This window comes from Triticum aestivum, chromosome 1A, assembly GCF_018294505.1.
Source record: "Triticum aestivum cultivar Chinese Spring chromosome 1A, IWGSC CS RefSeq v2.1, whole genome shotgun sequence".
NCBI classification, from domain to species: Eukaryota; Viridiplantae; Streptophyta; class Magnoliopsida; order Poales; family Poaceae; genus Triticum; species Triticum aestivum.
In genome coordinates, this window is record NC_057794.1 from 37,861,063 (window position 1) to 37,874,072 (window position 13,010).

At 43.4% G+C, this 13,010-nt stretch overlaps 1 protein-coding gene across 1 annotated transcript; it reads right to left on the bottom strand.

Moving 5' to 3' along the window:
* Window positions 1-3,506: 3,506 nt before the first annotated feature.
* LOC123084978 (uncharacterized) lies at window positions 3,507-4,550 on the bottom strand. Its single transcript, XM_044506548.1, has 2 exons — window positions 3,857-4,550; window positions 3,507-3,747 (listed from the first exon to the last, which is right to left on the bottom strand). The coding sequence occupies exons 1-2, from the start codon at window positions 4,469-4,471 to the stop codon at window positions 3,679-3,681; spliced, it is 684 nt and encodes a 227-aa protein (XP_044362483.1). The 5' UTR covers window positions 4,472-4,550; the 3' UTR covers window positions 3,507-3,678.
* Window positions 4,551-13,010: the final 8,460 nt, after the last annotated feature.

The window sequence follows — 13,010 nt, forward strand, 5'->3', positions numbered from 1 at the left end:
GTGCATGCAAATAAATTTGGAAAGTCATTTTGTTATGTATTATACATCATGCACTATAAACGTGAGTTGCCATATAATGGGTCTAGGTGCCCGGCCCCAGACAAATTACCCACAAGGCTCAATCAATACAACGAACTATTCCACCAATCCTCTCTTTCTCTTCTGACAGTACCTTTGCTTGGAGGCTACAACACCAGGTCGGAATGGCCGCTGCAGCTATCCCAGCTACAATGGGTGACGATGGTTATAAATTTCTAATGCAAAAGCCAGCGCATCCTGTAAAACGGTACGTGAATCCCGTCGATTTCTCTGATATTTCTCTGAATCCCGTCATGATTCGCTTTGCTTTTTTGTACTGAAATCTGGAGGGGTTAACATTGAGTGAGTTCAGTGTGCATCTCTTGCATTGGATCCTGGAAGAAAATGTTTATAGACATAGGACAGGCAGTATGCAGGTTATTTTTGCAAGCGGGACAAAACCACTAGAAATGCCTATTTTCACATTCACTCTCATTCGACCATTAGTAAAAGACATTCAACATTTCGTCAATATATTAGTAAAATGCACAAGGTTATGTCGTATGCTCCACCTTTGTCAAACCTGCCGTCACCCCCTTTTGTTTGCTGTTGTGGGTGGGTGGGTAGGGGGGGTGGGGGTGGTGGTGGTGGGGGGGGGGGGGAGTTACGGGGTTACTTCCTCCATTCCACAATGTAGTGCTTCCTCTATCTACGTGCTTCAACTTTGATCGTAAATTTAACTACCAAGACCGATTGCGACGGGAGCAAAAATTATATCAGTGAATTCGTATTTGAAAGAAGTTTTCAATTATATATTTTTTTCTCCCGCCGCAGTTGGTCTCGTTGGTTAAATTTATGGTCAAAGTTGGACCTCGGGAAGCGCGGGCGCACTATATTTTGGAATGGAGGGAGTATTTTGCCAATTTCCTTGGAGGGAGTTCTTTTGCACCCCATGTAGTCAAACTCACCTTCATCCATCTCTCATGGATTGGCGCAAGCAAGTGACCATTGTACTCTCTCTGTCCACGTTTATTAGTCTCTCTTTTATTTTGGGTCAAAGTTTGACCATGAATATATCACAAAAATACACCACGAAAAATCTCTTTCAAATACAAATCTAACAGTATACTTTTTATAAAATATAATTTGTATTTTTAGTCAAATAGAAAGTCAAAGTTGGATCCAAAATACAAGGGAGGCTAATAAACCCGGATGGAGGTACTATCTACCAAAACATTGACTTCCCTGACCTATCCACTATCTTCGCCTTATAAAGGCGGACGAGGCCTAGGGTTACAAGAATCCTATCGACCTAAAGCCATGCTTGGTGGAGGAGTCCTTGGCGTGCCTGCCAAGGTACTAGACTTTCTTGGAGAGGGCTCCTTGCGTTAGTCGAAGGCCTTCTGAATTGTCACGGCCTGCTGGCCCCTAGGGCCAGCCCAACATCCAGCTTGCCATCCGACGAGCCACCTCAGGTGTAGCACACCGGCATATGGTGGATTCGTGCACAAGTTTGGGCTGTCTGAACATGCCTTAAATTTCATCTCCCAAATGAGTAGGGGATCACATCAACAACTTATACTCCCACCACCCCTCAATATTTGGCACATTTTTTATGAAGATTGTGGGCAGCAGAAAGACCGATTTTGGATTGAGATGCCCCCACTAGGTCTTAATTGCGGCCGTGAAATCTTGCCAAATTTGAGGAAAAGCAAACCATTGATGGCTGAGATAGGGAACAGTGGGAGATGCGAGGAGAGAGAACACATCAGATGTAAAAGCTACTCCCTCCGTTCCAAATTACTCGTCACAGAAATAGATGTATCTAGAACTAAAATACATCTAGATACATTCATACCTGCGACAAGTAATTCGGAACGGAGGGAGTAGATCATTAATGGCCTCCTCACATAGATTGCATATAATTACTCTCTACCATGGTTTAGAGGGGCAAGATGAGAAGTTGGATTCATTTGTGAGCCTTGGGTAAATTGTTTGAAATTTATGCCGCCTATTTTGGGTTGGAGATATGCTACGAATCTTGCGGGCCGAGTTGCATGGAAATTTATTATGAAATACATAATTTCAAATAGACAATAAATGACTTGAGATGAATCAAAGGTATTAGGAATACGAATAACAAATGAATCTGATAGGTTTGGAAGTGCAAAACATAGCACTATCACAAAAGACATGAAAATATTAGGAATAGTGGCTCTGGTAGAACAAAGAAAAAACTGGCCTTGATCTCATGTTGATGAGGGTTAAAAATAGATTCGAGCAAATATTCAAATACACATGGAACTAAGATATAGGAGGCTAATCCAACGAATTTTGGTGGCACCATTCCTTTGATCCAAATGGTGTTTAAAGGGAAGGAAACCATAAGGATCAATCACATAAATAACCCCCCAAACAATATAAAGAGTAGCTTAAGCTTGTTTGAGCTACATATGCATGCATGTCAATGTTGTGTCCCGTAAGGTAGATGCACTGTTAGGGTTATCGGTACGATCTACCGATCTCGGCAATCCGTTGCAAAATCGGACGGCTAGGAGAGCAAAGGGCCGTGATCATTGATGGAATAAGGAATCAATCAAACCATTACTCCCTTCGTTTATAAATATAAGTCTTTTTAGTGATTTCAGTATAAACTACATATGGATGTATATAGACCTATTTTAGAGTGTAGATTCACTCATTTTGCTTCGTATGTAGTCTATATTGGAATCTCTAAAATGACTTATCTTTAAGAACGGAAGGAGAATTTCACGATATGGTGTTTTTTTCCCATTGATATGAACCAAATTCGTTTAATATATGCTAACAAATAAGCGGCTCAGCAGTAACCGTTTCCTAGCCACTGCCAACAAAAAATTAAACGTGTGCATGAACTGTGCCCATCCACCAGCCCCACTCACACCTAGAAAGCGTATGAACCGGGCGGCGTCATGAAACCCTCGGATGCTCCAAGACAATGATAGGGACCACCAAGGGTTTGGATACATGTATGTCATTCAACTACCTCACTCCGGCCTCCTAGACACGCCAACCCCACGAGGAATCAGGAAACAAGTGACGAACTACGCAGCACCCACTGGCAAGGCCACGCGGTGCCAGGGTTTTCGAAACCTTTTGGTCCCGGGCCCACATGCCAACCAGCTACAACGCAACCAAGCAGTGCTGGCACTCACCACAACAGTTAGCTAGCAAAAACATCTTCTAGAGAAAAAAAGCAAGAAATTGTATGCACTGAAGCTAGTACTAGCATTGAGATTGCAATACGGATGTATGTGAACGAATGTACTAGCATCAACGAACATACTAACTCGAGTATCAAGAGTAATGCAATTACTAGTACACCACATTACATCTTCCAATTGCTGATGATACCATAGTAACGAAGCACCACTAGTGCTATTATGGAAATGAATATCACGGAGTACAACTCAAAATTAGAAATCACTAAGAAGTCATCACTTGCTGCTTACAACTAGTTTCCTGGTGGGATCCATACATACCAACTCTGACTCTATCTGACCAATTAATCGATGGATTATGTAGCTAACAATGGTAGCACCGAATTGAATGTGAACTGTGATCCGCAAATTCACTTTGCTTGCTTACTGTTGGGTGGAGGCGCTTGTTGAGTTGACAGGGTCAGCGATTGTCCTGCACCCGGTAGGACTCCATGTTGATCTGCGATAACCGCGCGCCGGGAAATAGCAGCTGGGGACAGGAGCGTTTATGGAATTAAAAACGGGTCCCTAGGGAGGAGCGGCAGGGGTTGGAATGTAAGGGGGTCGGGGGAGGGAGCAAAGGAGGCACATGAACTCACATCGATCTGCTTTTGCACTTTGCGGGGCCGACCGCGAGGGCGGTTACGCAGGAGTGCGCCGGTGAGGCTGTAGATGTCTTCCTCAATCTCCTCTGCGGAGAGTGATACGGAGAATTGCGGCTTCTTTATCGCATCTGCGCGGACCGACCGTCGCTCGCGCTCGAAAGTCTGCGGCGACGCACTCGCCGCGGTCGTGGCCACGAGGGATGGCATAGCAAGGCGATGCTGGCGGCCAGGGTGGGCATTCAACAACCATGGAGAAACCGCCTCGGTGACCTCAGGGTACTTGTCAACTGCGGGGTTGCCGGTGCCCGATGCCTCTGCCACCTTGCCAAGGCGAAGTTGTAGCCTCTCCCTGACCTCATATTGCTGATTCGATGAGGATCCCATGTCCGGGGCGATGGTTTCGCCATGACGGTTGATGGGAACGCACCGCAGCTGCCGTTGGCTACCCCAGGGCTTGAGCATTGATGGCAGCGACATCAGCCTTCCTCGTTCGGCACTCGACGGTGTTGGATCTACCTCCACGGCCCCACCACCCGCCTCCCTAGGACCACCTTCCTTGGTGAGATCTGATGGGAAAGTCGCAGGCGGCGGCTCCGTCGAGTTCACCATGACTGGGGGCGATGTCGCGCCCACAATCGCCGCTTTTGCAGCTGCTCTAGATCTGGTTGCGGCGGCAATGAGAGGGGTATGGTGTGATGTGGTGAGGACGAGATCTGAGATACGACGAGGACGAGGTTGGGTTTGCTTGCGGCATTTAAAGCATGGGCTAAATGGAAAATAGATGGATGTGTCATTGATGAATAAGTAACGGGGGGAGGGGGGCGTCTGTACGCTTGAATTTAGGAGAGGGTACAATGAGGTTTCCCCCTATGCTTTATGTCTTTTTTGGGATTTATTTATGAAATGGTGTTTTTTCCTGTTTTATGTGGGCTTTCATGTGTGTACACTCCATTTCTCTATGAATTTCTCCCTCTAGACCATTTTATGGGTCATCCTTTTTAAACTAATAATGTTTCAGTGTACCTTTCTGTTTAGGGAAAAAAGTGCATACAATGCAATGCTGATCTACACATTCACCTTCATGTTGAATGATCCTATAAAAACATAAAAATTACTTTAAAGCTTCATCCGACAACAAATCTAAGGATATATTTTTAATGACGTGTAAGACATGTTTTGGTAGTCAAATTGCCGACCTAAAACCATGCATGTCATACAAAACTGGATATAGTAATCATGCTCATAAGAGCATCTCCAACAAAAGGGCAACACCGCCTTTTTGGGCTTTTGGATGCCATAAAACGTCTCCAATAGCTGCCCAAAAACTCCAACATGGTCAAAAACGTTTTTGGGTAGCCCAAAAACAACTGGGTGCATATATGTGGCACAAAGGTTGCTGCCCAAAAATTCCAATCCACCCCTCGCCGCCCAACCGCATCCTTCCCATAGCTCCCCACAGCCAAATCTGTTGCCGCTGCTACCGCACTGACACTACTGCAGGATGCTGCTAACGCGTGTTGGGGAACGTTGCAGAAAATTAAAATTTTTCCTACGGTTTCACCAAGATCCATCTATGAGTTCATCTAAGCAACGAGTCTAGGGAGAGAGTTTGCATCTACATACCACTTGTAGATCGAGTGCGAAAGCTTGCAAGGTGATGATGTAGTCGTACTCGACGTGATCCAAATCACCGATGACCAGCGCCGAACGGACGGCACCTCCGCGTTCAACACACGTACGGGACGGGAGACGTCTCCTCCTTCTTGATCCAGCAAGGGGGAAGGAGAGGTTGATGAAGATCCAGCAGCACAACGGCGTGGTGGTGGATGCAGGGCGTCACAGCAGCAGGGCTTCGCCGAGACTACGAGGGAGAGACGTAACGGGGGGAGGTGGAGGCGCCAGGGGCTGGTGTATGAAGTCCCTCCTCTCCCCCACTATATATAGGGGTGCCAAGGGGGGGGGGGGCGCCGGCCCTAGTAGATGAGATCTACTAGGGGGGGCGGCGGCCTAGGGGAGGTTTCCCTCCCCCCCAAGGCACCTAGGGGTGCCTTCCACCACTAGGACTCCTCCTAGGGGGAAACCCTAGGCGCATGGGCCTATAGGGGCTGGTGCCCTTGGCCCATGATGGCCAAGGCGCACCCCCTACAGCCCATGTGCCCCCCCGGGACAGGTGGCCCCACCCGGTGGACCCCCGGGACCCTTCCGGTGGTCCCGGTACAATACTGATAACCCCAAAACTTGTCCCGATGCCCGAAATAGCACTTCCTATATATAATTGTTTACCTCCGGACCATTCCGGAACTCCTCGTGACGTCCGGGATCTCATCCGGGACTCCGAACAACATTCGGGTTTCTGCATATACATATCTTCATAACCCTAGCGTCACCGAACCTTAAGTGTGTAGACCCTACGGGTTCGGGAGACATGCAGACATGACCGAGACGCTCTCAGTCAATAACCATCAGCGGGATCTGGATACCCATGATGGCTCCCACATGCTCCTCGATGTTGTCATCGGATGAACCGCGATGTCGAGGATTCGATCAAAACCCTGTATGCAATTCCCTTTGTCAATCGGTACGTTACTTGCCCGAGACTCGATCGTCGGTATCCCAATACCTTGTTCAGTCTCGTTACCGGCAAGTCACTTTACTCGTACCGTAATGCATGATCCCGTGTCCAACACCTTGGTCACATTGAGCTCAATATGATGATGCATTACCGAGTGGGCCCAGAGATACCTCTCCGTCATACGGAGTGACAAATCCCAGTCTTGATCCGTGTCAACCCAACAGCTACTTTCAGAGATACCTGTAATGCACCTTTATAGTCACCCAGTTACGTTGTGATGTTTGATACACCCAAGGCACTCTTACGGTATCCGGGAGTTACACGATCTCATGGTCGAAGGAAGAGATACTTGACACTAGCAAAGCTCTAGCAAAACGAACTACACGATCTTTTATGCTATGCTTAGGATTGGGTCTTGTCCATCACATCATTCTCCTAATGATGTGATCCCGTTATCAACGACATCTAATGTCCATAGTCAGGAAACCATGACTATCTGTTGATCACAACGAGCTGGTCAACTAGAGGCTTACCAGGGACATAGTGTGGTCTAAGTATTCACACGTGTATTACGATTTCCGGATAATACAGTTATAGCATGAATAAAAGACAATTATCATGAACAATGAAATATAATAATACTTTTATTATTGCCTCTAGGGCATATTTCCAACAACGCGACACTACAATCAGAGACCCTTCGACGAAACTGTGCGCGATGCATTAATCGCAAACAGAGATGTAAAAAAACCATTAAAAAGATGCAAAATGTTTGCGATGGCGGATACATTGAACACGGTTCAGATTTTAGTTGCGCGTGGGCATGGATAAACGGTTTGTGATGAGGCGAAATAGTAGAAACGGACAGCCAGATGAAGGTGTGTGTGCGATATACGACATACAGTTCATTGGGATGAACTGTTTGTGATTAGGCAACACAAGAGACACGGTCAGCCAGATCAAGGTGTGTGCGATATATGACATACAGTTCACTCCGATGAACTGTTTTCGATTAGGCAACGCAACAGGAATGGTTCAGCCAGATCAAGGTGTGTACAATGGAGTGCATACAGTTCATTTCAATAAACTGTTTGTGTTGAGCCAAGAGAATAGAACCGTTTCGTGTAAACAAGATGTGTGTGATACGCGGCAAACATCCAATTACATAGGTGGCTAGTACACATGACATTTCCACACACCAAAGTAAACTATTACATGCATAATTAACTAGGATAAATGATCATCTGATCATCATCTACTTCATGTGATGCTTGCCGCCACTACTCTACTAGGATAAACGGAACAATATTGTTTACTGTGAATAGTGTGCTCTGTTGGGCACACAAGTATATGGATCATAGCCTTGGGCGAGCAATGTGCCCGCACATGTCGTGCTAGCTCGATATTCCTTCTACGCTAAGTTCCCATTAATTGATGGAGTTTTATGAACACGCCACCATTTCCCGTCATTTCCTCACCGGTTTCCCACTGCCACCTAGCGATATTGCGCATAAAACTAGGCGGCGTGTGCTACCTCTTGAGCACTGCGTTGGTTTTCCCTTGAAGAGAAAAGAATAATGCAGCAAAGTAGCGTAATTATTTCCCTCAGTTTTTGAGAACCAAGGTATCAATCTAGTAGGAGACTACACGCAAGTCCCTCGTACCTACGCAAACAAATAAGAACCTCGCAACCAACGCGATAAAGGGGTTGTCAATCCCTTCACGGTCACTTACGAGAGTGAGATCTGATAGAGATAATAACGATAAGATAAATATTTTTGGTATTTTTATAATATAGATTGAAACTAAAGATTGAAAAATAAACGCTAATAGAAATAGCTTGTTGACGGAAGATTAATATAAAGGAGAATAGACCCGGGGGCCATAGGTTTCACTAGTGGCATCTCTCAAGATAGCATAAGTATTACGGTGGGTGAACAAATTACTATCGAGCAATTGATAGAAAAGCGAATAATTATGAGAATATCTAGGCATGATCATGTATATAGGCATCACGTCCGTGACAAGTAGACCGACTCCTGCCTGCATCTACTACTATTACTCCACACATCGAGCGCTATCCAACATGCGTCTAGAGTATTAAGTTCATAAGAACAGAGTAACGCACTAGGTAAGATGACATGATGTAGAGGGATAAACTCAAGCAATATGATATAAACCCCATCCTTTTATCCTCGATGGCAACAATACAATACGTGTCGTTTCCCTTTCTGTTACTGGGATCGAGTACCACAAGATTGAACCCAAAGCTAAGCACTTCTCTCATTGCAAGAAAGATCAATCTAGTAGGCCAAACCAAACTGATAATTCGAAGAGACTTGCAAAGATAACCAATCATGCATAAAAGATTTCAGAGAAGAATCAAATATTGTTCATAGATAGACTTGATCATAAACCCACAATTCATTGGATCTCGACAAACACACCGCAAAAAGAGTTACATCGAATAGATCTTCAAGAAGATCGAGGAGAACTTTGTATTGAGATCCAAAGAGAGAGAAGAAGCCATCTAGCTAATAACTATGGACCCGAAGGTCTGAAGTAAACTACTCACACATCATCGGAGAGGCCATGGAGTTGATGTAGAGGCCCTCCATGATCGATGCCCCTCCGGCAGAGCTCTGGAAAAGGCCCCAAGATGGGATCTCTTGGGTATGGAAGGTTGCGGCGGTGGAAATAGGGTTTCGTGGTGCCCTCGGATGTTTTCGGGGTATATGAATATATATAGGAGGAAGAAGTAGGTCGGTGGAGCCACGAGGGGCCCACGAGGGTGGAGGGCGCGCCTAGGGGGGTAGGCGCGCCCCCTGCCTCATGGCCTCCTTGTTGGTTGCTTGACGTCCACTCCAAGTCCCCTGGATCACGTTTGTTCCAAAAATAACTCTCCCGAAGGTTTTGTTCCGTTTGGATTCCGTCTTATCAAAATAACATAGCCAAAGAAAGCTTATCCCTACAAAATCATATAGTTTGGCCATGCTTCATTTTCATCAAACAAAATGCTCTCATCATGCACAACACCGATGACAAGCCAATCAATTGTTTCATACTTAGCCTTTTCAAACTCTTTCAACTTTTACGCAATATATGAGCGCGAGCCATGGACATAGCACTATGGGTGGAATAGAATATAATGATTGAGGTTGTGTGAGAAGACAAAAAAGGAGAAAGTCTCACATTGACGTGGCTAATCAATGGGCTATGGAGAAGCCCACTGATTGATGTCAATGCAAGGAGTAGGGATTGCCATGCAATAGATGCACTTGAGCTATAAATATATATGAAAGCTCATCAAAGAAACTAAGTGGGTGTGCATCCAACTTGCTTGCTCACGAAGACCTAGGGCATTTGAGGAAGCCCATCATTGGAATATACAAGCCAAGTTCTATAATCAAAAATTCCCACTAGTATATGAAAGTGACAAAATAAGAGACTCTCTATCATGAAGATCATGGTGCTACTTTGAAGCACAAGTGTGGAAAAAGGATAGTAACATTGTCCCTTCTCTCTTTTTCTCTCATTTTTTTATTTTTATTTTTTATTTGGGTCTTCTCTTTTTTTTCTTGGCTTTTTTTTCTTTTTTTATCCGTCCGGAGTCTCATCCCGACTTGTGGGGGAATCATAGTCTCCATCACCCTTTCCTCACATGGGACAATGCTCTAATGATGATCATCACACTTTTATTTACTTACAACTCAAGAATTACAACTCGATACTTAGAACAAAATATGACTCTATGTGAATGCCTCCGGCGGTGTACCGGGATATGCGATGAATCAAGAGTGACATGTTTGAAAAATTAAGCATGGTGGCTTTGCCACAAATACGATGTCAACTACATGATCATGCAAGGCAATATGCCAATGATGATGCGTGTCATAATAAACAGAACAGTGGAAAGTTGCATGGCAATATATCTCGGAATGGCTATGGAAATGCCATAATACGTAGGTATGATGGCTGTTTTGAGGAAGATATAAGGATGCTTATGTGTGATAGAGCGTATCATATCACGGGGTTTGGATGCACCGGAAAAGTTTGCACCAACTCTCAAGGTGAGAAAGGGCAATGCACGGTACCGAAGAGGCTAGCAATGATGGAAGGGTGAGAGTGCGTATAATCTATTGACTCAACATTAGTCATAAAGAACTCACATACTTATTGCAAAAATCTACAAGTCATCAAAACCAAGCACTACGCGCATGCTCCTAGGGGGATAGATTGGTAGGAAAAGACCATCGCTCGCCCCCGACCGCCAATCATAAGGCAAGCAATCAAAGAACACCTCATGCTTCAATTTTTTCACACAACATTTACCATACGTGCATGCTACGGGACTTGCAAACTTCAACACAAGTATTTCTCAATTTCGCAGTTACTCAACTAGCACACCTCTAATATTACCACCTTTATATCTCAAAACAACTATCAAGTATCCAACTTCTCTTAGTATTTAATGCACTTTAAGGTTTTTATCTTGGATGCCTATCATATTAGGACTAATTTTATAACCAAAGAAAATTACCATGCTATTCTAAAGGACTCTCAGAATAATATAAGTGAAGCATGAGAGATCAATAATTTCTATAAAATAGAACCACCACCATGCTCTAAAAGATATAAGCGAAGCACTAGAGCAAAATTATCTAGCTCAAAAGATATAAGTGAAGCACATAGAGTATTCTAATAAATTTCGATTCATGTGTGTCTCCCCCAAAAGGTGTGTACAGAAAGGATGATTGTGGTAAACTAAAAATCAAAGACTCGAATCATACAAGACGCTCCAAGCAAAACACATATCATGTGGTGAATAAAAATATAGCTCCAAGTAAAGTTACCGATGGACAAAGACGAAAGAGGGGATGCCTTCTGGGGCATCCCCAAGCTTAGGCTTTTGGTTGTCCTTGAATTTTACCTTGGGGTGCCTTTTGAATCCACAAGCTTAGGCTCTTGCCACTCCTTGTTCCATAATCCATCAAATTTTTACCCAAAACTTGAAAACTTCACAACACAAAACTTAAACAGAAAATCTCATGAGCCCCGTTAGTGAAAGAAAACAAAATACCACTTCAAGGTAATGTAATGAACTCATTATTTATTTATATTGGTGTTAAACCTACTGTATTCCAACTTTTCTATGGTTCATAAACTCCATTACTAGCCATAGATTCATCGAAATAAGCAAACAACACACGAAAAACAGAATCTGTCAAAAACAGAACAGTCTGTAGTAATATGTAGGTTTCGAATACTTCTGGAACCCCAAAAATTCTAAAATAAATTTATGGACGTGAGGAATTTGTCTATAAATCATCTGAAAAAATAATTAACTAAATATCACTCTCCAGTAAAACATGGCAGCTAATCTCGTGAGCGCTAAATTTTCTGTTTTTTACAGCAAGATCGCAAAGACTTTCCCCAAGTCTTCCCAAAGGTTCTACTTGGCACAAACACTAATTAAAAGCATAAAACCACATCTAAACAGAGGCTAGATGAATATTTATTACTAAACACAATCAAAAAGCAAGGAACAAAAATAAAATTGGGTTGTCTCCCAACAAGCGCTATCGTTTAACGCCCCTAGCTAGGCATAAAAGTAAGGATAGATTTTGTATTATCATCTTTGGTATGCAATTATTCAATAGAACACTTATAACCACCCTTAGGAGTTTCCTTCTTTCTATTAATGATTAAACTCCTAGGCAATAAATCAAGAAAATCATTTGTAGCAAAAGGTTCTTTAATGATATTGAAGAAGTTGGGGTGAACACTTATAGATTTGAGATCCGCAATTTCCTTACTAGAAGTTTCACCCTTGTTTTTAGGAACATACATAAATTTGGCAACCTTGGTGGTAGGAGGATTTGGAGTATTTTTAATGGATGACAAGGCAGATCCTAAATTAGTAATGATATCCTCAACTTTACCAATTCTTCTGGAATCTAGATCTATTCTTTCGTTAACTATTGTTTCTTTTTCTTTAAAAAATTTCAGAGTAGCTCCTACCTTAGATCCATATTGAGTGATTTGGTTGTGGATCTTTTTATCCAAATTTTCAATCAACTCCACAGAGGCAACTTTATTTTCGATAATTTCAAGCCTTTGCATCACATGTTCCAAAGTTAAAATAGTTCCATTAACCAAGAGAGGTGGTGGGACAAACAAATCTATCATAGCATTATAAGAATCAAAAGTATGGCTACCCAAGAAATTCCCTCCGGTAATGGTACCAAGAATATATCTGTTCCAAGGGGTGATGCCTACATAAAAATTTCAAAGAAGCACGGAAGTGGATAGCTTCCTAGAGGATCTATTCTGAGCATTGCAAATTCTATACCAAGCATCTTTTAAATTTTCTCCCTCCATTTGTTTAAAATTGAGAACTTCATGCTCGGGAGTACTAACAACGATAGGAGAATTAGCCATAACGACACACGGCAACACAAGAAGCAAGCGAAAAGAGACGAACTAGAAAAGAGAAGGGGAACAGAAAAAGAGGGCGAATAAAACGGCAAGGGTGAAGTGGGGGAGAGGAAAACGAGAGGCAAATGGCAAATAATG